This window comes from Lutjanus erythropterus, chromosome 21 (genome assembly GCF_056507025.1).
Source record: "Lutjanus erythropterus isolate fLutEry1 chromosome 21, fLutEry1.hap2, whole genome shotgun sequence".
Classification (NCBI taxonomy): Eukaryota; Metazoa; Chordata; class Actinopteri; order Lutjaniformes; family Lutjanidae; genus Lutjanus; species Lutjanus erythropterus.
The window spans coordinates 6,739,923-6,764,086 of record NC_139337.1 but is presented as its reverse complement, the minus strand read 5'-3'; the positions used below and the strand labels follow the sequence as shown (position 1 = coordinate 6,764,086).

Here is a 24,164-nt window from a genome sequence, read left to right as displayed (position 1 = left end):
TCAGCCCCCTGGGGGCTTGAGGGTTTAATCCTCTTGTTATATCACAGAGGCGCAGATCAGGATGAAAAAATGGTGGTCACACAGGTTGGAGTGCGGACCAGGAGCTCAGGGTTTCCTCAGTGTTGTCCTATCTTTCACCAAGACCACATCTGACAGCATGATTCAGTGGTGAGACTGAAGGGGGAGACAGGTGAGCAGAGGGGAATACGAGGCTGACAAGAGAAGAGGAAGCAACTGAGACAGAGTGAGCAAGAAAAGTAGAAGAGAAACTAACAGGTCCAGACAGAGGAAATAGAAAGAATGCAGGCAGACAGACAAACAGAGAGAGGCAGACTCTCACATGAACACAGCGGCTGCACTATTTGCTCAAGTTTAATATTAGATTACTGAAAGGTCCAGTGCTTCACTTTTGAGGGGAAAGCAGACCTTCATTGACTTAGCTTGCCTGTTGCCTCACTGTATGTGAGTGTGTGTGTAGGCACTGAGGCAGGAATGTCAAGTATGCACTGGAAAACAAGCAGGGGCCTCCTTTTCAGCCGGTTCCAGGACTAAGACTCTCGGCAGAGCTCCAGATTAGAGGGCGCAACAGACAGGACAGGAGATGGTTATACTTTACAGCACTGCTCGCACTCATATTTACATTTACGAGATCATTATGCAATAAGATCATGCACTTTGTTGTACATTCTTCAAAAGATTTGAGCTTATTTGGAAATTGGCTGTAAAGAATGCTCTGCAGCAAATTTTAGACACCGCAGGCAAAGAATCCATTTAGAGCAACATGTAATTAGCAGGTTATTGTGGCGTTAGGATGTTTAGGAGCAGGTCCTTTCTGTACAGTAGAATGAAGAGCTTCCCAAGACCCTCAAGTGCGAGAGAAAAGCTCTATAATCAGCCACCAAGCTATCCTTTATATGAACAATACACACATTCTGCTTCACGTGGGAGAAAGCTTGCGTCACTGGACAATAATGATCCAATTCAATGCAACAAAACTCTGTTACTTTCATTAACTAATAATTTGTCAAGAACATTCACTGGCAAAAACTAGACAATAACTAACAAAAGTAATTTATGATGGCAATAATAATGAAGAAAACAACTGACACTTTCCTCAGGGGTTGAACAATTAAGCACAATACTATCGAAATCGCAATATGGCCAAGTGCAATATCCAAATCACAGAACCAGAACCAAATCACAATCTTCTGGGTGTGTTAGAAAACAGCAATATAATAAGGCATTGTAACGCTGCAGAGATGACCTGGCCTAAAAATCTTGGTCTCCAGATGAAAGAGAACATCTTTATTTGGTACAGACCCCAACAGATGTCACATCATCATGAGTTTAATTCTTTTTTTTTCCAGTAAAAATGACAATTGTAGATAATCATTCCCACCCATCAGATCACATATCGCAATTTGAGTCAAAATAATCACACTTTGACTTTTTATCATGTTGTGAAGCTTTTCTTTTGTCAACGAATAAAAATGGGACAAAAATGTTAGAAAGTCTTTGTGTGGTATAAGGTTAGATGCACACTTGGTGATATTGATCGACTCAGAAATCAACTAACATGCACTTGCTGCATAAACTGTACAGAAAAACAACATTTGGGAGAAAGAGAGGAACAGAAATGTAGATCAAGTTTGATGTCAAGGAAAACAAGCCCCTTTGTAAAACGTGTAAACCATGTGGAGCGACAGTGACTGGTAAAAACACAACGAACTTGAGGCAACATTTGCAGAAGAGTCAACCCAAAATTCAGGCAAAGGTAAACACGTTTGTTTTTGTGTTTCAAGCTATATTTTTTTATCAGCTAACCTGAGCCTGTTTGTTTTCACTTCACCTGAAATACAATACAAGCTAAAAGAAACCACCTCTGTCCTGCACTGATTACAGAAGTGAATGACCCAGAGTTGCTGATCTTAGATCATAAATTAAAAGACTGAAAGCGACTGAAAGTGTAAACTTTCACTTTCCTTAAATTAAAACAAATATATAAGACAAAGAAGTGCACATCTGAAGAGGTGTAGTTTACTTAATGTTAGACAATGGAGCAGAAATGTAGCATACTTGTGATGCTGATGTTAACATATATGTATTTGTTGCCTCCAAGAGTATATAATGAGTTTAGAAATTCTAGAGAAATTTTTAAATAATGAATTTCCCTTGAGCTAAAATCAGTTTAGTTGACTAAATTTACCATAGACCAAAATCATGATATTTAGTCGACTAAAACAATTCACATACTTAAATAAAGACTAAAACTAAACAGCATTTCAGAAGAAAATAAAAACCCAAAACAAAATTTGCTGTCAGAATTAACTAGGGTTGCAACTAACTATTGTTATTATTATATTATTTTCACGTTGAATGATCTGTCAGTTAAAAAATGTCAGAAAATGGTGAAAATGTTGATCAGTGTTTCCAAAAGCTCAAAATGCCGTCCTCAAATGTCTTGTTTTGCCCACAACCCAAAGATATTTAGTTTACTGTCATAGAGGACTAAAGAGACAAGAAAATATTCACATTTAGAAAACTGGGATCAAAGAATTTTGACTTTCTTTCCTCTTACTAAAACCAATTAAACAACTATCGAATTAGTTGGCAATGAATTGAATAATCAATTCATAATGGATTTCTTGTTGCAGCCCTAAAATTAACCAAAACAGCAGCAGCAGTAGGTTGATCAAACGTTTCCAGGAGTGAAAACATTTTCAAAGTGCACTTAGGAGTCCCAACCACCCCCACATAGCAGTCTATTTCAATACACTGCTAAGCCCCTGGTACACGTTCTCAGCCTTTGCTCTGTTGCACAAGTCAGCAAACACACAAGTTAGCAGAAGCAAGCTCCTGTGCTCATGTTGAAAGAAACAACAGTGCACAATGAACAATCCGTCTACACTCAAGTCGATCCCAACAGACGCTCAGACATTCATGACATCTACTTTTAATGCTCTCCTCCATCTTTAATGGTGGCCTTGTAATGTTGCTCTTTCAAGTCATTCATCTCTCCGCTGCAGCCTTTCGGACGTTTACGGCTCATGGGCTACAACTAATCTCCAGATTCACCCAAACATGAAAACATATCTGTCTGGCCTCTTGTCCCCAGGCCTTTGCCGTCCCACAGGGGCTCTGTCAGGGCCCAGGGCCCTCGCACTTTGTCCCTGTCTCGCTACGCCCACATCCCCCTCCCTCCTCCTCCTCCTCATTCTCCTCCTCCTCCTCCTCCTCCAGGCACCGCCAGCTAGCAAGGAGACCACACAGCAGGCTGTAGGCAGACAGACTCTGGCCTCCACTCAGCTGTTTCCTTTTGTTTTTAAACCCTTTGCGAATCTGTCCGGATACATTTACAAGCCTGTTATGTCACTGTGACTATAGGCATTCTTACAGCAGACCTTCGAGGAGATTTCTGTGAAGCAAGACGTGCCATGCTTAAGACATCTTATTTTAGGGGAGTGACTGATCCGGCTTGTAATCTCAGGGAATTACTGGTTTTATTATTGACATTAAGCACTGTACGTTACAGACTACGAGGAGCTCTTAACAGCTAAATGTGTTGCAACTGTCAAAGAAAAACAGGGTTGATATCTTGTTTGGAGTGATTGTGTGAAATAGTATAAAGGTGGGGGTGTGTGGGAGCCTCTTAAGGTCCCTCTAATCAGACAGTGAGTGAGCGCAGGGCAGCCCGCTGGCTCCACGGTGCAAAGCCACAGACACAAACACATCCAGGGCCACCACATCTTCCCCCTCGGTGACACATCTCAGAGGAGGAAAACAACAATCTGGCCTCTCACACAATCCCACAGAGCAGCCTCCATCCACTCATTAAATCACTGCGCTGCGCTGTGGAAAGAGAAGGAGTTTCCCATCAAAAGGACGAGCCCCGTTCTTAAGAAGATATGAGCAAAAGTGTTCCAAAAATTCAAACTTAAAATAGCTTTCTTTAGAATCTATGTGGTCATGTTTTTCTCTTGAATTTTAAAATAGGCAAAACGGCAGCGTTGTAGAGAAAGCCAATATGTTAACGTGAACAACAGGCTTTTAAATCAAATGCTCTGGTACGTTCTTTTTAAGAACATAAACAATCTATCCCACTGCCAGGTTTTTGAGAAGTGTGGAAAAGAGGTTTATTTTGCCAATCCCTTAAGAGCATAGGAGCTGTGCTTTTAAAGGAGAGGGGAGGGGAAGGGAGTGGAGGGGGAGGTCTTGGTAACTAAATAGGATTCAGAAGGACGGCTGTGTCACCACAAACCCCAACAATCCCTCATAGTGGTGAAAAAGAGGTGGGGAGTGGACCATCGTGCGCTGTTGCTGCCAGAGCCCCAGAGATAAGCAAATTACATATGGAAAGCATGGAGAGACACCGAGGCGTTAATCGTCACCCGGAGATCAAATCTAATCAATTAGGGCTGGCCAGCTGGCACCCGAGCAGAGGCATGTCAGAGACAAATCCGTCTAACACATCCATCCATCCAGCCATCAGTCCATTCATCCAGCAGCTCCTTCTCTCCTTTACAGAGTAGACATGGAAGGCAGAGGAGGTCCTACAGTGTGTTAGTGGAGGGACACTGAAGGTGAATAGTTTAGGTCAGTCATTCCCAGAGACTGGGTTGTGGCCCTCAGATGGGTCACTGGAGATTTTATTTGGCTCACCAAATAAATAAAACAAGAAAATTCTGCAATTTTAAGATTCATACCAGCAGCAAACAACTTCAATGGTTAATCAATTATTAAATTAATTGACAGCTATACTTCTTTACTGTTCTACAACAGTAAACTGAATATGTTTGGGTTACGGGCAAAACAAGACATTTGAGGAAGTCAGCTTAGACTTCAGGAGACACCATTTTTTGGATATTTTATGGACCAAACAACTAATTAATTAATCAAAAGAATGAGCAGATTAATCAACTATGAAAATAATTGTTAGCTGCGGGTCTACTCCTTTTATAAAGAATTTAAAATCATTTCACTGATGAGAGGACAAAAAGAGCCTCTTAATTCTGCTTAAATGCTCTTATTCTGTCTCATTTATGAAGGAGGCTAAAAAGTATTATATTATTTTCTTGATGAGTCAAAATAAAATGAGATGGCCTGTTGACTGATGAAAAACAAAAAAGCTCCCCAGAGAGCCACCGCTTTTTATAGGCTGATGATGACTTCATCTGGGTTACTTCAGTCTTGGTACAAACTGAAATTTTTTCAAGTAAGATTTGAAGCCTGTGTATCAAGAGCATTCCTAGTCCTGAGTCGTCAAACACCAATGTTTTTGCATCACACAGACGCACAAGTTGCTGGTATGTATGTCAGTATGCAACACGCTGGGCTTTCAAGTAACTTTACTGTAAACCCATCCACATCGGGTGATGTAGTATAAAGGAGGAGAAAGTTACGGTGGTTGGACAGGTCAAACACACAGGAGGCTGGGGTTCATGTGAAGTTTCACACAAAATGTAATTGAACATATTTTAATTTAACCCAAACCATGATCTTTTCCTAAAACTAACCAAGTAGTTTTGGTGCCTAAAACTAACGAAACTGCAACCATTTTACAACATTAACCACATGTTAAAAGTCTTTCTGGCAGCATCTCTTACAACTGTTAAAAGGTACCTGCATCAATATCAGTATGAGACACTAACGGTAACCGATTGTAACAGGTACAATAGTATTTGACGACCTTGGATGAGACCAGGTTGCTACAGAAACTGAAGGTGTGGCTTTTCAAAGAAGTAAACTTTTACCAGGCAGGGAGGGTCTAATGAGAGATGCTATCAAGTTGCATGATGGAAAATGTCAACTCCAACATTTTAGGATCAGTTTCACTTTTGTATGGGTTCCTGCATCCCTCTGCCTCTGCAACACTCATTTATCCTGTTTCATGCAAGCTCAGAGGCTAAACTTCTTGCAAATGCAACACTATCACTGGGTGCCCCTTTAAGTGCTGGTGGCCCCTCTTGCTTATTCTTATAAAGAAATACAGTTACAGCATTATTAGTGATGCATTTTCATCAATACATCTTACCTTGAATTATGAGAAATACTACAGTCATTGCTCATGGCCTATTTTTTCAGTGACTTTACTGGCCTAACAGGATCACTGAGATGTGGAAACTTTAGATTTGCACACAGTCAAAGAAAGGAAGAGTGCATCCTAGTCATAGTTTAGTCATAAAATCTCGAGACATTGTGGAGTGTCTCTCCTGCACTGTGTTGATCAAACTGGGCACCATTAGAGGAAGCGAGGCCAGCATCTAGTCTGGCTGTGAACGGCTTCAGTCGGCTTCACATCCAACACTTGTCAAGACTGTGTTTTGCTTGGCCTTCTTTTTCCATCACAGTTTCTCATCATTGCCCTTACAATTAAAGCAAATTTGATGTTTCTGACAGATTTATTTTTCAATTGTAAAATGTGTAAATGTGTGTAAAAAACACACTGCATCTTGTTTATGATTCTTTAATAACTAAATTTAGAGGATCCTAATCAATCTTTGGTTTTTACTGTAAAACTGATTTATTATTTGGTATTTCCAAATGATAAATCAGTTTTTATTTAGTTAAATACCGGTATCCATCAGGCTCTGGTGAACAACCCTCCAAAATTAGGACTGGGCAACATATCAATATAATGCAGATGTCATGATGTGAAACTAGATACCGTCTTTTCCTGGTTTTAAAGGCTGCACTACAATAAAGTGACGTCATTTTCTGAACATACCAGACTGTTCTAACTGTTCTATTTTTTGTCTTTACCCTCTTAGTCATTACATCCACATTACTGATGATTATTGATCAAAAATCTCATTGTGAAAGCACCAATAGTCATCCTTATTTTGCAATATCAATAGAGGCATTTGCTCAAAACTATTGTGATATTTGATTTTGTTCATATCGCCCAACCCTATCTGAAATCAATTTGTACAATCCAGCGCTGTTACAGAACGATCTTCTCTCTTTTCTCTCTCTCTCCTCTCTCTCTCTCTCGCAGGCCCAGTGTGTCTACACCAGAGCAGTGACAGGAAGCAGTGGAAGTAGAGGAGTTGAAAGAATTGGGTCTTTTGCAGGGTCATTCACTTGCTTGGCAACAAGCCAAACAGGACAAACCAACACAACACGACAAAAGGCACAAAGGGCGAGGGAGTGGGTTCCACCTGCCCTGGCGACCACAGACATCGCTGAGCTTCACAGGGGAGTTTCAGCTGAATCCTGTCTGCTGTCTGCTTCTTATCCGCCCCTCCAGCTCTACTGTAGCCTGACAAAAAAACACTCTATGCCCATGCAAATGTAAATGTGAGAGTGAAATGTGTGTGTTTATTTTGGCCCGTGTGATTTGACAAGCGTGAAATTAATTCAAAAAGGTTGGTGCAGGCAGGCAGCAACACAGAAAACAACCCTTTTCTCGCCTTGATAGGGCCTTTTAAAGTATGTCAACTCCAACCCACAAAGCGTTTAGCCGTCCTGCATGTTGGGCTCTCAAGTTGTAAACTGTGTGAGTGTGCTTCCATTCTCACTTTCCTTTCCTTCACATGGCACATCACACATGGCATTCACACTCGCACACACGCTCTCACTCACACAGTGGTCCCCACGGCAGGGCGACTGGGGGCAACAGACTGATCCTCGCCAGATATGACCTACTTTCTATTCAAGCCTGTCTCTCTTTGTTCGCTCCATGGTGGAGGAGGCTGCTGCAGCCTGTGGAACAAAGAACACAAGCAGCACTTGGAGCCTTCAAACAAGCTGACCCTGCCTAGATACAGCCACCCCAAAAATGGCTCACCGAGAGCAGTGTCGCTTTGGACTCCCACTGTCTGGATTGGAAATCTCCTCCTTTTTTCTACTTTGATCTACCTCCGCTTCAGACGAGGGAGGATAAGCCCCAGTTCCTGCAGCCTTCCACCCATTCTCTCACTCTCCAGGCTCAGAGGGACAAGACAGATATCATGGAGGTGGGAGGAGGCCTCAGTTATCAATCTAGGAACTGCAGGGACTGGGGGAGGGACAGAATTTATTTTTTGCTTTTGTCTGGAGCATAAGGAAGTTGGGGGCTTACTTTACACAGATACCAAACCCCTTGCAGAGATTATCTGTCTTAGAGCGTTAGTTTAGGCTGTGATAATACCTTGACACACATTCCTGTAGTACAAGGACATCAGCAAGTTTTAAAAAAGCAAAAGCAACAAAGCCACAAAACCAAGCAGTCGTGTAGCATTTCCTTGAATTAAATGTACCTGAAGACTAAATTACAGAACCTTCCATTTAGCAGTGAAGCTGTGAACACACCATTTAGTCTTTAATGACCCAACTGCAACAGCCGCCACCTCCAAAAAATGCACATCTGCACGAGCCAGACAAATTATGCTTCAAGGGCAACAGCAGAAGATTTTAATAAGCACCTGCAACTGTTGCTGCTTTCGTCAAATCTGGCAAATGAGGCACAAAATTGTTTGAGGTCGAGTGTTTTGGGGCTGATGGATGAATGGAGCTCTGCAAGAGACAGCGAGTGAAGAACACACAATCTGTAAAGACCCAATATCACAGAATCTGATGGAGGACAAGGGCAGTTATCTGCAGCCAGCCCGAGAGAACAAAATGAGCACAGGGTGGGAAATAAAACAAGGAAAAAGGAAGAAGGGGAAGGGAACGATTGAGATTATAAAGAAGGACAAAACCAATGGTTCTCATGAGAGTCAGTACTCCAAATTTCCTGTTAGGAAGGCAGTAAAGATAGAAGTAAAGGAGCTACCTTTCTTTGTGTTCAGTGCCTGAATTGTGGAACTGTGATGTTTTTTGTGTCAGTTATTCAGGGTTCCTTCACCCTTTCCCAAGTCAAATTCAAGTGCTTTTCCAGCATTTTCAATGTGCTTTTTTAAGCTTTTACACTACCTTACAGCTGTGCTAAGTGGCATATTTATATCTACAGATATGTGCTCAAAATGATTAGTCCCCATTTCATTTCATAATCACATTAAATTAGATGTTATTAGGCTATAAACAATAAAGATTTTGTTTAGGGAGACCATTTTACAGAAAGATGACAAATTAAAGGAAAACACAACAAGGTTTCATGTTTCAAAATGTGTCACATGTCTGTAACTAGACTTGTCAAAACAATCACTTAAAGGATTTTATTAAAAAATTGAAGTGATTTCTGGCTTAATTGTTTCATTTTTCGTTTTCAGGCCAATGCTAATCGAACCAGCAACCTCCCGGCATTTTGTTGTCTGCTTGCCTCTCACTCACTGTTCAGTTTTATCAGATGGGATACATGAAAAAAAGACTGATAGATCACACAAAAAAGCATAGTCATGCATGCAGGGTGAGCAAGGCTTGAGCGGAGCCACCTTCATTCTGTGCAAAAGTCAACGGTGATTGAGGTCTCCGGCTTATTTTATTTCTTTATTGTAAAAGCAAACTTTTCAGATAGCCATTTCTTATTAATGTAAGGCAACTGAAATTTCAAGCAAAATCCAAGTACTTTCTCAAACCCTGAGAACATTACATTAAACACATTACATGTTTTCAAGGATTTCCAGCATATTTCTCAAACAAGCCAAGAATGCAAAAAACTCAAAAATGCATCAAAAGCATCAGATCCTGGAAGAACGCCATTTCTAAAAAGAGTAAAGCAGTGACTGACCTGCATGTGCTCTGTTGAGCTGCTGCTCAGCTCGTCTCCAGACTCTGAGTCGTTGTGGAGCTTGTTCAGCACGTCTCCTGGCAGCTCACCCGGCGGGGATGTCTTATCACTATCTGGACTTTTGTTGTGGTTGTTCCCAACTTTGAGCGGAGGCGAGTCCGCCCGTGTCCTTGGCAACGTAGAATTGTTGGCATGGTGATGGTTGTTGTTGTTGTGAAGAAGCACCAGTTCAGCGACCACCTTGCAGTGATGGGGACTTCCCACGTTCTGGTTACCATCCTTAGACAGAACTGGTGGCGTGACTCGATCGGAGGATGGCGATGGGGTGGAGGAAGGCGACGGACGCCCAAAGCTGGACATTTCCGGCTGGGGTCTGTTGAGGTTTTCATTGGATGCTCGGCAGATATCCAAAACAGTGGGTTTGGCCCTCAAAGCGGGCTTCTGGGGGGGCATGAGCGCCCGACGCACCTCCCTGACATACTGTGCCGGCACATAAAAGGCCTTCGTGCCCTCCTCCTTCCTCACCTGCCACCAGTCCTCATTGGTCTTCTTCACCAGCATGTACCACTCCCCCTGGCGGATAGTCACCAACTTGTCTTTGGCCTTATACTCATAGTCGTACTCCACCTCGATGTAGACCTGGCCCGGGGCGATGGGCAGCCCCTCTCTGTCAGCCATGACTGCCGGAACAAGCACTTGAACTGTGACCTCAGCTGCTCAGCGACCCAGGCCTGGAGGGCTCCTCATGTCTGACCGGGGAAACTGCTGGGCTGCAGGAGATAAGGCAGACAGGGAAAGTTTTTTCCAGTTAAATGTCACAAACAGCAGTTTCACAAAATGTTCTCCTTCCCAACTTGTCAAATAGGGCAGCTTGGTCAGCGGAACTATGCTTCAAACTCTGACGCTCAACATACCCCTTTCTCAACCAAGGCAGTTTGAAGGCTGCTTCAGGACCCGTGCCTAATCTCAAACCAGTTCTTTGCACTTCAACAGCCAAATAACTGGCTCTGTTGTTGTGCATGAGGATAGCACTAGCATCACTGGGAAAAAAGTAGACATATATTGGAAAGTAGACACGTAATGTCATGGCTCTCTTGTTCGTGGAAAAACAAAACAAGTTCTTAGGAGGTGGTCAAGTTGAACTGAATCCGAACTAGCACTAGAACCAGATTGGAAAAAATAAATAAATAAATAAAATAAAATAAAATAAAAATCCAGATCTCTATTCAGTAGGGATGTTCCTGGCAACTAATTTCCCGGAAGCCAATATTCACAGTCTACAATCGCAAAATCATATTTAAAATTTTGGTGAAATGTGTATCACTTTGCACCATGCAATGCAAATGCTGCATATTAACCCACAAAATATAACAACTCACTAAATGCTTCACCTTTTAAGACCAAAAAAGGATCACAGTGTTTGCATGCAAAAAACATGGAGCATTTACGTGGAGCTGACATTAGCTTCCAGCCTGCTACACAGGGTGGCTAACATTAGCAGTGCTAGCAGCATTAGTCTGCTCTGCTTGCAGGTTAATGTCCATATCTGTGCTGAATGTGGTCACACATTGCTCCAGTCGAGTAGTTATATACGCGCTGGTTTTTATGAGCTGTCAACTGTCCAACTTTGAAAATAAAAACATCCAGGGTTGGGTGGGCCACGGGGCATACGCGCTAGGCGAGTTTGATGGGGCTGCAGCCCAGCAGCCAGCTCGTGGTGGGTGGTTGTATAACACCTTGAAGACAACAGTTAATTAGCACTGTGTTTGAACAAAATATTGATAAATAGTTTAACCAACTAATATTTCTGGTGCCGATGTTTAATCGTGTAGCTGACAAATCGTACACATCCCTACTATTCAGACATCTATAAAATCTCATTTCTAAATGATGAGGATTCACTCGCTCATATAGGACGAACAAACCACATCACAAACCACACTCAATAACGCAAATGTGATACAGTGCATCACCCTTCTATTTTCTTGTGTTCAGCAGCATTTAAGTTCATCACTTCAATTAAAAGTTCTAAAGTAAGAAAGGACAAGAGATTTAAGGGTTGTTTGTTTCTAACTTTTAAGTTTAAGTTCCAGTGCCTTGTTGTATTATGTCAGCAGGCGATGTGTTTTAACTTGAGTGTCTACGAGTGCAATAAATGTTTTTGTTGAAAAAATTAAGAATCATGTGAGAGAATCGTGATCTCAGAAACTGTGAATCACAGTTTAGCCAGAATCACGCAGCTCTGCCCAGAACTACAACTAGGTTCATGTTGTTGGAAAAACTGCTTATGTGCCCCTCTAACATCAGTTCTGCATGTACAGTGCTCTGTAGTCATGTTAACAATAGGCTAATACATGCACAACGTCTGGGTAGGCTTTCAAAATAAAGGCACAAAAACTACTTTGTTAGGTATCATGTGGAATGTAACTTATCTAAGTTACATAACATACATATGTTACATAAGTACATAGTTTGACACATAGGGGCACTGACAAGACTGCCATATTTGACGTGGATTATTTTGACTGATATGTGATTGCAATTTGATTTGCAATGTTAAACAATAAACAATCATTTTTGCATCACTACTCTTATTTACACTGAAAAAGAAAATGATTATGGTGTGATTTTTGCAGGGATCTGTATCAGACAAAGATGTTTTCTTAAGACTATAGAAATAATGTGTTAACTAGGACATCTCTGCAACATGGCAATATTTCATTTAAAATGGTATTGTAACACACATTTCGCCTTTAACAAACTTAGCACCACCTAAAATTTTAAAATTGCAGGAGGCCACATTACAATTTTGATTAAAAGAAAATTAATTGTTCAGCCCTATAAAAGACCTTGAGTATGCCCAGACACATGAACATACACCCACCAAACCACACAAACATGCTCCCATTACATTGTATAAACATCTCAGCACGTCTCACCCAGCCTTATTACTCACCTGATTACCGCCAACCACAAAGTGCTACTGCTGTAACACATCATGACATGATCTGCTTCCAGACATACTGCATTGGTGAGTCGAATAAAGAACATCACATGATAGCTCCTCCCTCTGATCATCAAAAAACCACAACAGACAGTCAACACTGATTGCTCCAGTAACTGATACCACTGCTAAGGATATCCAGCCTGGAAACCTGATCAGCCTCTGCGGAGCGAAGGGTGATGACAACATGACCCCACGCACACTGATCCTGCATGCGATCCAATGACTACAATGACTCCCTAGAGCTTACATTCCCTCAGAGACTCTGAATCCAAAAATAAAGTGTGTGTCCCGCTCTGCAGTTTGGCAGCATTACACATTAATGCAGCTACAAGACGCAGTCAGAAACCTTTAAAAAGCTCAGGGTGATTTTCTTCATATATCTAACACAGTGTTTGTGAGTCAGAGGACAGCTGGGGCCCTCGCCACTTCTGCATGGTTTGTTTTAGGATGAGGCCTGTCATTGATCCGTCTGTCACAGAGTCTCCTTCATTGCTTAAACTAAATAAATACCAGGGTGCTCCCTGAGCAGAGGAGCTGCTACCGAGTCACAGCTCCCCTCATATCAAATTCTTCCTCCCTGAAATAGCCACCGCTGTGACATGGACTGACATCCTGGAAGTGGAGGCGGTAAAAGCAGGTGCTTTTAGTGAGGCGTGAGAACACGCCACTGAATCTATAAGGGGACCATCCTTATGTAAAGGAATATGTACACACACTCAGACTGACAGCTACGCACCCAGAATAGATTTACGGTGGTGAGAGGAGAGCCGTCTGGGCCGGAGAGCGCAGGCCCATGAGAGATGTTCATAATGGGCTTAAACTGTTTCTGTTTTATCTTTTTCAACACCATGAAACACACACACACACACACACACACACACACACACACACACACACACACACACACAAAGTTACGTCATACCACAGCTTTTAAGTGTGCGTGCCTGACAGCAGCCCAGTCCGGGCCTGTCTAAGTACAAGCTTCAGCCATGATGTCAACACACACATGTCCAGACCTTTATGAATGACTGTCTGTCAAGGAACAGACACTGTCTGTTTTTATTTGTGACAGTATTTTAAAAGTGCAGTGCGCAATTTCTGCCACTAGGGGGTCTCTCATAAAAACAATAACAAAAGATACAGTTTGATGATGTTCGTGAGATAGTGTGGGATCGTGGGAGTTGCTGTCTTTAATATTAAACACCTAGAGGTACGCTGATTTTTTTTTTTTTCAGTTCTGATCCAATTTCGATGCCTAAATTTTGGATATATGTTGATAATAAATATAACAACTTCCACCCATTAGAAAGAAGTAGCTGTCTTGCTTTTCTGTGTTTTCTGATGAAAATATCTAAGGACATGTTGAATTAGCCAAATGTTACTAGCTCACTCAGTTGCAGACTAAGTTATGTTACAGCAGGTTCACAGTTCTGTACAAACTCCACCTGGACATTCAAATCATAGAATTTGGAGATACAAGAAAATATGGAGACTATTATTTCATTACTTAATTAATTTGTGCTACAACATTTTGACTATGGGCTTAAAATGACATTTTTAAAATTTTAGAATTCATACAGACTACTAGGGCTGCAATTAATGATTACTTCCATTTTCGATTAATCAGTTGATTATTTTCACAATTATTCGATTAATACTTGCTTGTTTTAAAATGTCAGAAAAAGGTGAAAAACATCAATTAGTGTTTCCAAAAACGTAAGATGACGTCCTCAAATTTCTTGTTTTACCCACAACCACAACCCAAAGATATTCAGTTTACTGTCACAAAAGACTAAAGAAACCAGAAAATATTCACATTTAAGCAGTTGGAATCAGAGAATTTTGACTTTTTTCTGAAAAAATTACTCAAATCGATTAATGTATTATCAAAATAGTTGCTAATTAATTTAATAATTGATTGATAATCAATTAATTGTTGCAGTTGTACAAACCACTACGGAATCTGGAATGGTATGCTGATGTTAAGCCAGTTTTCTGTGAATTAATTATGTTGGTATTTGCACCTGATACCTATACTGAATTGAAACGATCCAAACTTTATGCGCGACTCGGACAGAAATCATTTTCATGGATGATGTCATGTATTCATGTTTTATTAACATTATGTTTACTCTCAGTTGCCGACTTCCTTCCTCACTTTCTGATGTATCCTATGTATCTTGTGTTTTCCCATAAGTTACAGCAACCAGCGACTAGTAGAGAACACACTGCTACCGTGACTAAATTACAGATTTCTCTGTGTTTGTACACGGTTGGAAACATTTGGGATAATATACAGTATACAATAAGTATACAACCCAACAAAATATAAAATATGTCTAGCATGGGAAAATCACATATTCTACCTTTAAATAAGTGTTAAGAATCAGTCACAAATCCTCATGTAACCCCACCTCAAACACCAGAACAGACACAATCTACCGTTCACACCATTGCCAGAGGTGCCACAGATGTAGTCAGGAGTGTGTCAGGGCTTCGAGTCACGCACATGATAACAGCACTATCAATGATGCTGCATGACAGCAACCATCGTAACCTCCTCACACTGAGTTCACACACAGGGCTGCTGCTGCTGCAGTGAAAGAAATACAGGCCATGTTTCTGGTGGGAGTTTTAGCTGCATTCTAAGATAAAGGATAAAACCTGCAATAAGTGACATGACAGTGCTGGAGTATGAGTGTTATGCTGTTGGTTTATCCATAGATAACTCTATCTATTCCATTACCAGCAACTGACCTCTTCATACCAGCAGCATCTGAAGTTGAAGACATGTATCCAAAAGATTAAGGTTCCCAAATACATGTAAGAATACATAGATAGGCATTCCAAGGCAGTGTTACAGAGCTGATTACTTAAGTGGTTCGCTATAAACAGCAGACATCTCTACAGCTGATATCTTTCAAACTCTCTAACTCACACCGAAACAATCTAGACAGATAAACAGAACTACAGACGAGAGGAAAAATCATGTATTTTTGGTTTTGGGGAGAACTGTTCCCTTAAATATCTTTCTAGACTCAGATGGACACCCTGAGAAACCTCAAGCTGGCAGGGGATCAATCATGACATCACTCACCTGAGGCACTACGACAAAAACTTACTGTTAAACTGACTCAGACACAATACTGCAGAAATTTACAACTGCACTCTCCCCCCCTCTCTCTTTCAACTGCTGCGGTGTCTCAGAGTCCTGGCTGAGGGCCCGACTGAGTAAATTTCTCTGCAACTGAATCCCAGTCGCTGCATGATGTCAGAGCAAAGTCAGAGGCGGGCGCTGGCCAACTTGTTGCTCTGTGGAGACCCAAAGGATGCTGTTCGGGTTTAGAAACTGGTTGGCTCAGCTCTACAGAGCAGTGACAGAACAACTACCATCTATCTGGACTAAAGCCCCACTGTCATTTTGTTTTCATCAATCAATGGTTTCAAAGTAAAGCCAAGCTGTCAATAACAATATGTATTCTAAATACAAGTTTTGATCAAGTGGGATGTACTCACATCACTTAATCATGCTCTTACAGTCGGACATTATAACGCCTTGGCATAACTATTAGATAGTTTTAAAGGGACACCACCCCAAAATCATATCACCCATAGAGATGTCTGCCTTCCTTCAGAAATAATTGAACTAGTGCAAAAAAATCTCAACAGCAATGCCTCTTTCCAGATATCACGGCCCGGTTATTCAAAAGAACCCTCAGACCTTGTTGTCAGCAGTTTCATGCAGGGCTCAACAATACAGATTGCCTGCTTGCCCAAGGCAAGTAAAAGGCCACTTTGGGCTTGTAAATCCAACATCTCTGCTTAAAGTTAGACATACGCAGCACTGATCGGGCACTCATAATAAACTGGCAACAGGTAACAACAGCTGCTATGAGCTGAAGCACAAGCAAGCATTTCAATTACCCTGAAAACAGTTGATTCCACTGAGCATTGCATGTCTGTGTCACAGTTTTGATCCGTCTTGCATATAACTGTATGACCCACCAGAAGTGTTTCGTTTTGCCCACCTGATTCTGTTGACTTGCTCAGATATTGTTGATTTGGTCCTCTTCCCTTGCTTTTTGTGTTTCTAACATGGATAAGTAGGTTACGTAGTTAAACAGATTTTTTTCTGTCTTTATGATTGCAAGTCTGCACAGGTCTTTTATTTTGAAAATTGACCGCATTATCTCTGCTTTTTGTGTGTTTTGTGTCTGACTTCCTCCAAGGCATCTGTCAAAAATAGACTTGCCACAAATTTTAAGTCAATTTGGCCAAAACTCCAACTGCATTTTGCACAGTCTGCCGCAAGTTTGAACAAGGTGAACAAAACAGGGTTGCTTTTCAAAGGCATATCAAGTCTCTGAAAAACGCTTTTGGAGTGTCATAACAAGAGCCAATAACATCATGCTTGCTGGTAGCTGAGAAGCCTGCTGACGACCCCTCCTCCTGGGCCTTGCCTTTGTATGAGCCATAAACAGTCAGTCAGGCAAGTCAGGCAATCACAAAACTGATTAACACAGCAAATCATTTTTGAAAAACACTCAGCCATTCACTGCTTATTCCCATGCGACTGCTTTTCAACAAAAGAACAGAACTGACCTAGGTTTGCCATACCACGCAGGCAAGGCTCATCAAAATCATTGTTTTGCTAACAAAACAATTCGTAAATAGGGCAAGTAAAAACTGACTTTGGCAAGTAGATTTCTGACCAAAAAAAATGTTAAGATTTAACTCTGTCATGTAGGAACTATTTTCTTTCCACTGAACTACAGCTGCAAACTATGTCACCTCGACTTATGGATGAGAGGCTCGTGCTCATGACAGATTGGGATGGAAACATTAATGACATCTTCTTGCTGAGGTGTAACCTTTCGTCCATGAGTAGCTTCCTTCCGTGCGGTGATACAGTTGACGGGTGCAGTTTGTTAGAAAGAAAACAATTCCCATATAAAACTGCTCACAGCAGTGGCGCTTTGAGCACCACACAGATCAAGTGCCATTGAGTTCCATTATACTGGAGAGAAGGCAGGCGTCTCTACAGCTGATATCTCCAAAACTCTGCAACTCACACCAAAAAAAATCTAGATAGATAAATAGTACTACAGGTAAGAGGAAAATTAGGCATTTTTGATTTAGGGGTGACCTGTCCCTTTAAATTAATTAGCCAACTTCTAAAAACTCACTTCATCTTTCATGACAGATGTGACTGCAGAGCAAATCTGAATATATTTTATCTGCAGATATGTATGGAATACCACAGAAAAGCTCAATCAATAACAAAATATCCGATGACAGATGTGATTCCCTGGGGGAAAAACATTTTAATCATGACTATTCCTGTTGAAAATGTTGATAAAAAAATGTCTGAGCCCCTTGACCACAACGCTCAGTGGTGAAACACAAGAAATCACTGTCATTTAGTCAAAAATACACTTGCAGTAATGGCATTATGGCAAACACAGCACTCAAAACTAGCAGTCAATGAGGGCTGCAGCTGGCAGATAGTCAAGGTATGCATCCACGCAGAGATCGTGACCTATGCTTTTGTCTGCATACATCTGCAGACCAGCAGCCACTGTAGCAGCAAAACACCCTGAGACTCGGACTGCCTTTGTCCCTGTGCTTCATTCAAAACAGATGTGGCCGAGCAGCATCCACTCCAACATGTGGTGCTGCTCCTGCTGCTGCATTTCACTCCATCTATGCGGCTTATTCTCTGCATATTTGTATATGCCCGGTATGAAAACAGTGTTCTTTTGTAATTAAGCTCCGCAAAAGCCCTGCAAACAACCAGCGTGGGTCTGTAAATTGTGGGGGCTGAGCGGCCGAAGCATGCCTGGGGCGGGTGGCGGGGGTGAGGGTGAGGGAGGGGGGCCATAGGTGGGGGGCAGGGTCCCCTTCAAGCCCCACACGGACTGCAGAAATACAACACAAAGGAGTTTAATCCATGTGCATTCATAACAAAGGACTGTGAGTCGACATCACCGAGGATTCCCAGGAGCGAGGGAAGGGCAGGGACGTGCCTGCCGGAGAAAGCCCCCCCTGAGCGGGGACAAACTGCCGAACCCACCGCGAGAAAACGAGCCCCACATATCTGTAGGTGCCACACGGGCTGATGCTATCACGTGGAATTTTTAATTACACAGCTGTTAAAATGGCTAAAATATAAACGAGTGAAAGATAATGTTCGTACTAAGGTTATTTTACTGTTGGGAGACATGTTGGTGACAGTTTCCAGCGGCTCCGTGTTGGACAAAAGCACTGCAGGTTCACGCGGATACAAACCCTCCAATCTGCAACAGCGCGTGCATAGCAACAAAGTAACTCCGTCAGAAGCCAATAGCCTCGCGCTGACCAGGCGACAGAGAAGCCGCACGCAAAACTGAAACATACTGACCTTAAAATACTCCAGAGGCGTCTCCGTGCTCTGCGTCCACCGCGGAGGTAGTTAGGCAGCAACTTTTCCCACCTATTTTACTGTCGGCTGCTCCGGCTGAGTCCGCAGCGGAGCCTCAGTCAGTCGGTCTGTTCGCAATCCCCCGCCTCTCTGCGCGTGGTCAAGCTCTGTGCGTCAACACGCAGCATATCCGGTCACCGCCTTCAAAGTAAAAGCTTTAGCGGATGATCTGGCTTGTATGTTTTGTTATTTTAGGGCATTGGCATAAGTAATTAATTCACCTACTTTTGTCACATTTCCCTAAAAGTGTGGGGAACTTTTACTAACCATTATTTTGTACACATTTTCTTCTAATGTTTTTCAATGTTTTCTCATATCCTACTGTCAATTTTATTTTTTTCTATTTATGCTTCTTGACTTACATTTTTATTTATACTTTTCTTGTACTATGTTTATTGTTATGCACCAACATACCACAGCAAAGTCCACCTCCTGTGTGAAAACTTGCCTGGCAATAAATCCCAATCCTGATTGTTATTTGTTGATATGTAGTGGAAACTGTTGCGACCAATGAATATAAACACATCTAAAAAACAAAAGTAAATCGAAATAATTCCAACCAAGCATAGGCTGTTTATACATATATATGCTGAAATAATCAAATTCAATACAAGAATTGTGGCCCCATCTTCAAATATAAAATATATAATATATATTCCCAAAGCACATATAGCAATTTAAAAGTTGTCTATAGCTTTGATCAGATTACATTTTGAAGCTATAGCAGTGGACATCTGTCAGAAAATGATTTTTGAATGGAATTCATGTCAGCTGGCCATAATAAATGGCTGACATTTTCAAAAGGAAAAGTTGTCACTGCTGAATACAATTTTCCATTCCATAAGTTACTTTAATTTGGTAATAATTTATTTTATTTTGATACTGACATCTTACTTGTGTATGTAATGTAAATGCTGCCGCTGTTATATCAATTTCACACCCATTAGGTGCACTGTTTTATTTCGGCAATTAGTTTGTTTTATTTTGACGGAAATTTTGGCTGAAATCCGGTCCTAATCGGCGTGTTTCCGTTTAGCTTGACTTGGTTGTGGAGTTTAACCCAGCAGACGCTGGTCTGTCGCTCCCACCCCACCCGTCTGTCACCGCTGATAGACGGCGTCCAGAGCCCCGCGGCCGGCCTGCCTCCTTCCAGGTTCAACGCCGGTGCTCCCCAATCCATGGCCCGCGGACACTCAGGCGTCTTTGATGGAATTTCAGTGGACCCCCTGTTAAAAAAAAAGGAGCAGCTTCAACTGAACTTTTAATTAAATCCCTAAAATCATTGCAGTTATAACTTTCATTTTCATATTCCTAAATCCATAAACGTGATTACAGTTTGTAGGATAAACATGTAAATTTATGCCCCCCCCTCTCAGCCAAGCTCTATCTGGCAATCACAGCAGGGAGTTTCACCATCCAAGCAGGATCATGAATGATTTAGTGGCTGGATGATCCAGGAACACAGCAAGTCTGCCATGGAGAACACTCAGACTGTACAGTACAGTAGAACAGAAGAATCAGCCTCAGGCATTAAAAGCCCAAGTTTACATTATTGCAGAATAATGTATGAACATCTACGCAGTAATTGAATCACATCATCTCTCATTGTGTATTAGACTGTTTGTGTGAAAGCACACCCTGTTGGTGTGAGGAAGGAAGTGACAAACACTGGAGGAGCTGTTGATCTCAGTCACTTCCAGTATTGTTGGATGGAAACGGACTGATAAAGACTGATAATGTGTTTGTTTTGGTATCTAAAAATCCAAATTAAACACAGTACAGATCTCATTGTTTATTCATGCCTTTGTCAAGATTTCAGAGGGAATTCATCCATTCTCATTCAAAATAGTAGTTTTTAATTAGTAGTTTAGAAGGATTTTTAAATGTATTTCCAAAAACCTTGAACCCGCAAAAATCCAATGCCTGCTATAAAGAATCAGACTTGTGTTTACCATTGCAGTATAATCATAAGTCAATGTGCTCCTGCAGTGTGAAGCCAGCAGAAGATTTTTTTTTTTAAGAAAAAAGAAATAGGAGAAATTCTGAACCCAGACAGACCATTTGAACCACATCAGTTTATTCTCGGTAATGTATCTCTAAAGGGGTTGGTGCAAAACAAATTATATATCCCCCAGGCTCTTGTGTTAATAGCCTATAAAAAGAATACAATAAACTAGCATAAACCTCACCACTTACCTTGGAACAATGGACCCAAAGACCTAAAGCCGTGAACTGTATGGAAAATATAGCCTTGACTTATTATTACATGGACATTTATTTGGCCAGAGGAAAAAGTGATACAACACGTCCAAATTGATGATCCCACTTCATATGACCTAGTGGGAAAATAGTTATTATTAAAAAAATAAAGAACAACTAGCTAATTTTAGCTAAATTAACTATTAAATTGTGTTGCATGAAACTTGGATTATTTCTGAATTGCTTCATGTAACTATCACGTTGCATGGTAATTATGTTTCATGCAATTTGCAACCTGCAGCTATCTGTGGGAACGTTCCCTCATGTAAATTCAGCCTTAGAAAGACGGCCTCCTGCTGTGTTGTACCTTGCAAAGTGAACTCAGCGTAAACATTCAACTGGAAAATTTGGGGTGAATATGAAAGTACACACAACCTGTCTCGTGTCTTTGTATTTTTACAAATCAATATTATTTGTCTATGTAAATTTGTGTATTGTTAAGGAGCCTGTTTTAATAAATGTTAAATTAAAAAAAAAGATATCTCGCCTCACTCTCCCCTTCCATGCATGTAGAAGAGTGAAACCATGAAACTTGCAAAAAAAAAAAAAAAAAAATTTGAAAGGCTGTATCTCAAGCCAGTGTTTGGTTTGTCCATTCAGGGTTACTGTAGAAACATGGCAGCATCTAGCAAGAGGACCCAAGACCTGCTGCCTCTGTAGATATAAATGGCTCAATCCATCAAAACAAGAGCATGATAATTCTTATTTTCAGCCAATTATACACTAATGTAAACATACTTAGAAATACTATATTCAATTTCTGACCATATTCTGTCAATAAATCCCAATACATTTTAGACATGGAACCTTTCAATTTAATTTAAAAAATGTGAAACAGTTTTGCCAGGGTAAGTTTCTTTAAAAAAAATAAATAATAAATGTTTTTTTATGTTTTCTTTCAATTGAGTTTTAATTTCTCACTGGACACTAAACACAAGCTATTAGTTAAGTAAATTAAGTAATATCACACATTTTTCTTTTAGCTACCGATTTTTGGCATTAACATACATTTCTAGCCAAAACACAGACATGACAGTAATGTTACATAACTTGCTAACATACAATAAACACTCTGTTCCTTGTATTTAAATCAAAACTCACCTGGAAGAAAACATGAATGACATGAAGACATGAATGTGAAGTAGTGGTGCACTTCAGCCTCTTGTGGCCAAAGTGAGTATTACAACAACAAACAGATTTTTTTTTTTTTCACCTGACCAAACTTTTTTCATCTATTTTCACAAATGGAAAAAACTTACAAAATGATCCTGGCAAAGCTCTTTTATCACCCAATAAAACCCTTTTCCCAGCATTTTCATAGATGAAAATAACTTAGACAAACAAAACTGTTTTTCACCTGTTATTAAGTGATGCACACAGGACAGAAAACAATTTAGATCAGCCTCATATTTTTTTTTCTCACTTGCCTTTAGGAATAAATCCTCTCCTAGTGGGCAAACAAATGAAGCGCAATAAGGTTTCAAATTGAAATTTATTATCTCTAGAATATAAACTTGGCTTCAGGCCAAAGTCTACAGAAAACTCTTGTGGTGACAGGCATTACACAATCGTTTCAATGACTTCTCAACAATAAGTCATCAATAATACTTCAAGGAGTGTGTTCATTTTATGAAGGTGAATAGCAAAAGAAGCATTTGAAAAAGGTCCATTTCAGCAAAATGTTTCAAAGGGTTTAAGTGACAGAAATGACTGATCCACTCAGAAGTTTTTTAGTTAAATACATTTTCTTTTAGAAGCTTTACTTTAATATTCTGTACAACAATAAGATGTCATTGCATTTCATAGTCAGGAGTGCTAATAAGGCTACTGAAGTAAGTGTCATCATCCACTCTTCTACTGTAAATTCAAGCATTTCCAGCTCAGTCTGGATCCATTAAACATAACGAATGTTTAACCAATCAAAGTAAACATAAGTGAACTCCTGCCTGCAGCTATCAGACATAAATAACAGATATAACCCCAGCGCCGTTCTTGCCCTGAGCAAAAGACAAGAGTTCAGCTCTGATGTTAAATACTCTGTGAGAAGCTGGGAGTTTGTGGCTTTTTGAAATAGATTCAAGCACTGGCTGCATGCTTACACTTGCTCTACAGGTGTATTAAGCTAAATATAGTCTCTCTCAGTTCTCACCTAGCAAAGAAACCGAAGCAGGATTTCAAACCACTAAGATGTGATTAAATACACGTTTGAAAGGTTACAACAGATCATCACAATCATCTGCATATATAATGATAATGCACAGGCAGAGGAGTGTCTCTAAGAGTCTCTGTGATCTTCCTCTGTCCACAGTAACACAAGTACTGCAATTCAACTTTACAAATTCCAAAAACATTGATAAGGTTACTGTGCATTTTTCTGTTTATAATAAGTACAGTTAAAAATCTACAACCCGGGCTAAAACCAAAGGAATCATCTCAGAAATATTAAAAACAAAGCACAGAGAAACAGATCCAGTGCTCTCTTTACTGTACAGTAGTGTCTTCTTATGATCAGGGCTCCATGAAGGTCTGATTCATGTTCATGTTGGTGAGATCTCAGCTGATATCTGGCTGTTAATAAAACAACGAGTCACATAATGTGTTGATTTGATGTGTTTTTGTTCCTACACAGTTCAGGCCGGGCTTGTACAGTATACGCACACTTTGAGGTTGGATTATTTGGAGGACCAAAACTGCCACAATCAAAAGAACTTGATAAATAAATAGATAAATATGCCTTTAAATGTACTAAAAATAATATCAAATTATACCTTTAGGGGCGTAATAACACCAAA

The 24,164-nt window shown here is 40.7% G+C and overlaps 1 protein-coding gene across 7 annotated transcripts in view; it reads right to left on the bottom strand.

Moving 5' to 3' along the window:
* arhgap12b (Rho GTPase activating protein 12b) overlaps positions 1–19,210 on the bottom strand; it is a 78,524-nt gene extending 59,314 nt beyond the window's left edge. For 6 of the 7 annotated variants that reach the window (XM_084747668.1, XM_084747661.1, XM_084747665.1 and 3 more), the window contains exons 1-2: positions 19,054–19,210; positions 9,647–10,416 (exon numbers count right to left, since the gene is read on the bottom strand). In XM_084747668.1, coding sequence (XP_084603794.1) covers positions 9,647–10,324 — 678 coding nt within the window. In that variant the 5' untranslated portion in view covers positions 10,325–10,416; positions 19,054–19,210. Of the gene's footprint in view, positions 1–9,646; positions 10,417–12,602; positions 12,730–19,053 lie in introns of those variants that run through there. The other variant, XM_084747662.1, reaches the window with a different exon arrangement.
* Between the last annotated feature and the right edge of the window lie 4,954 nt (positions 19,211–24,164).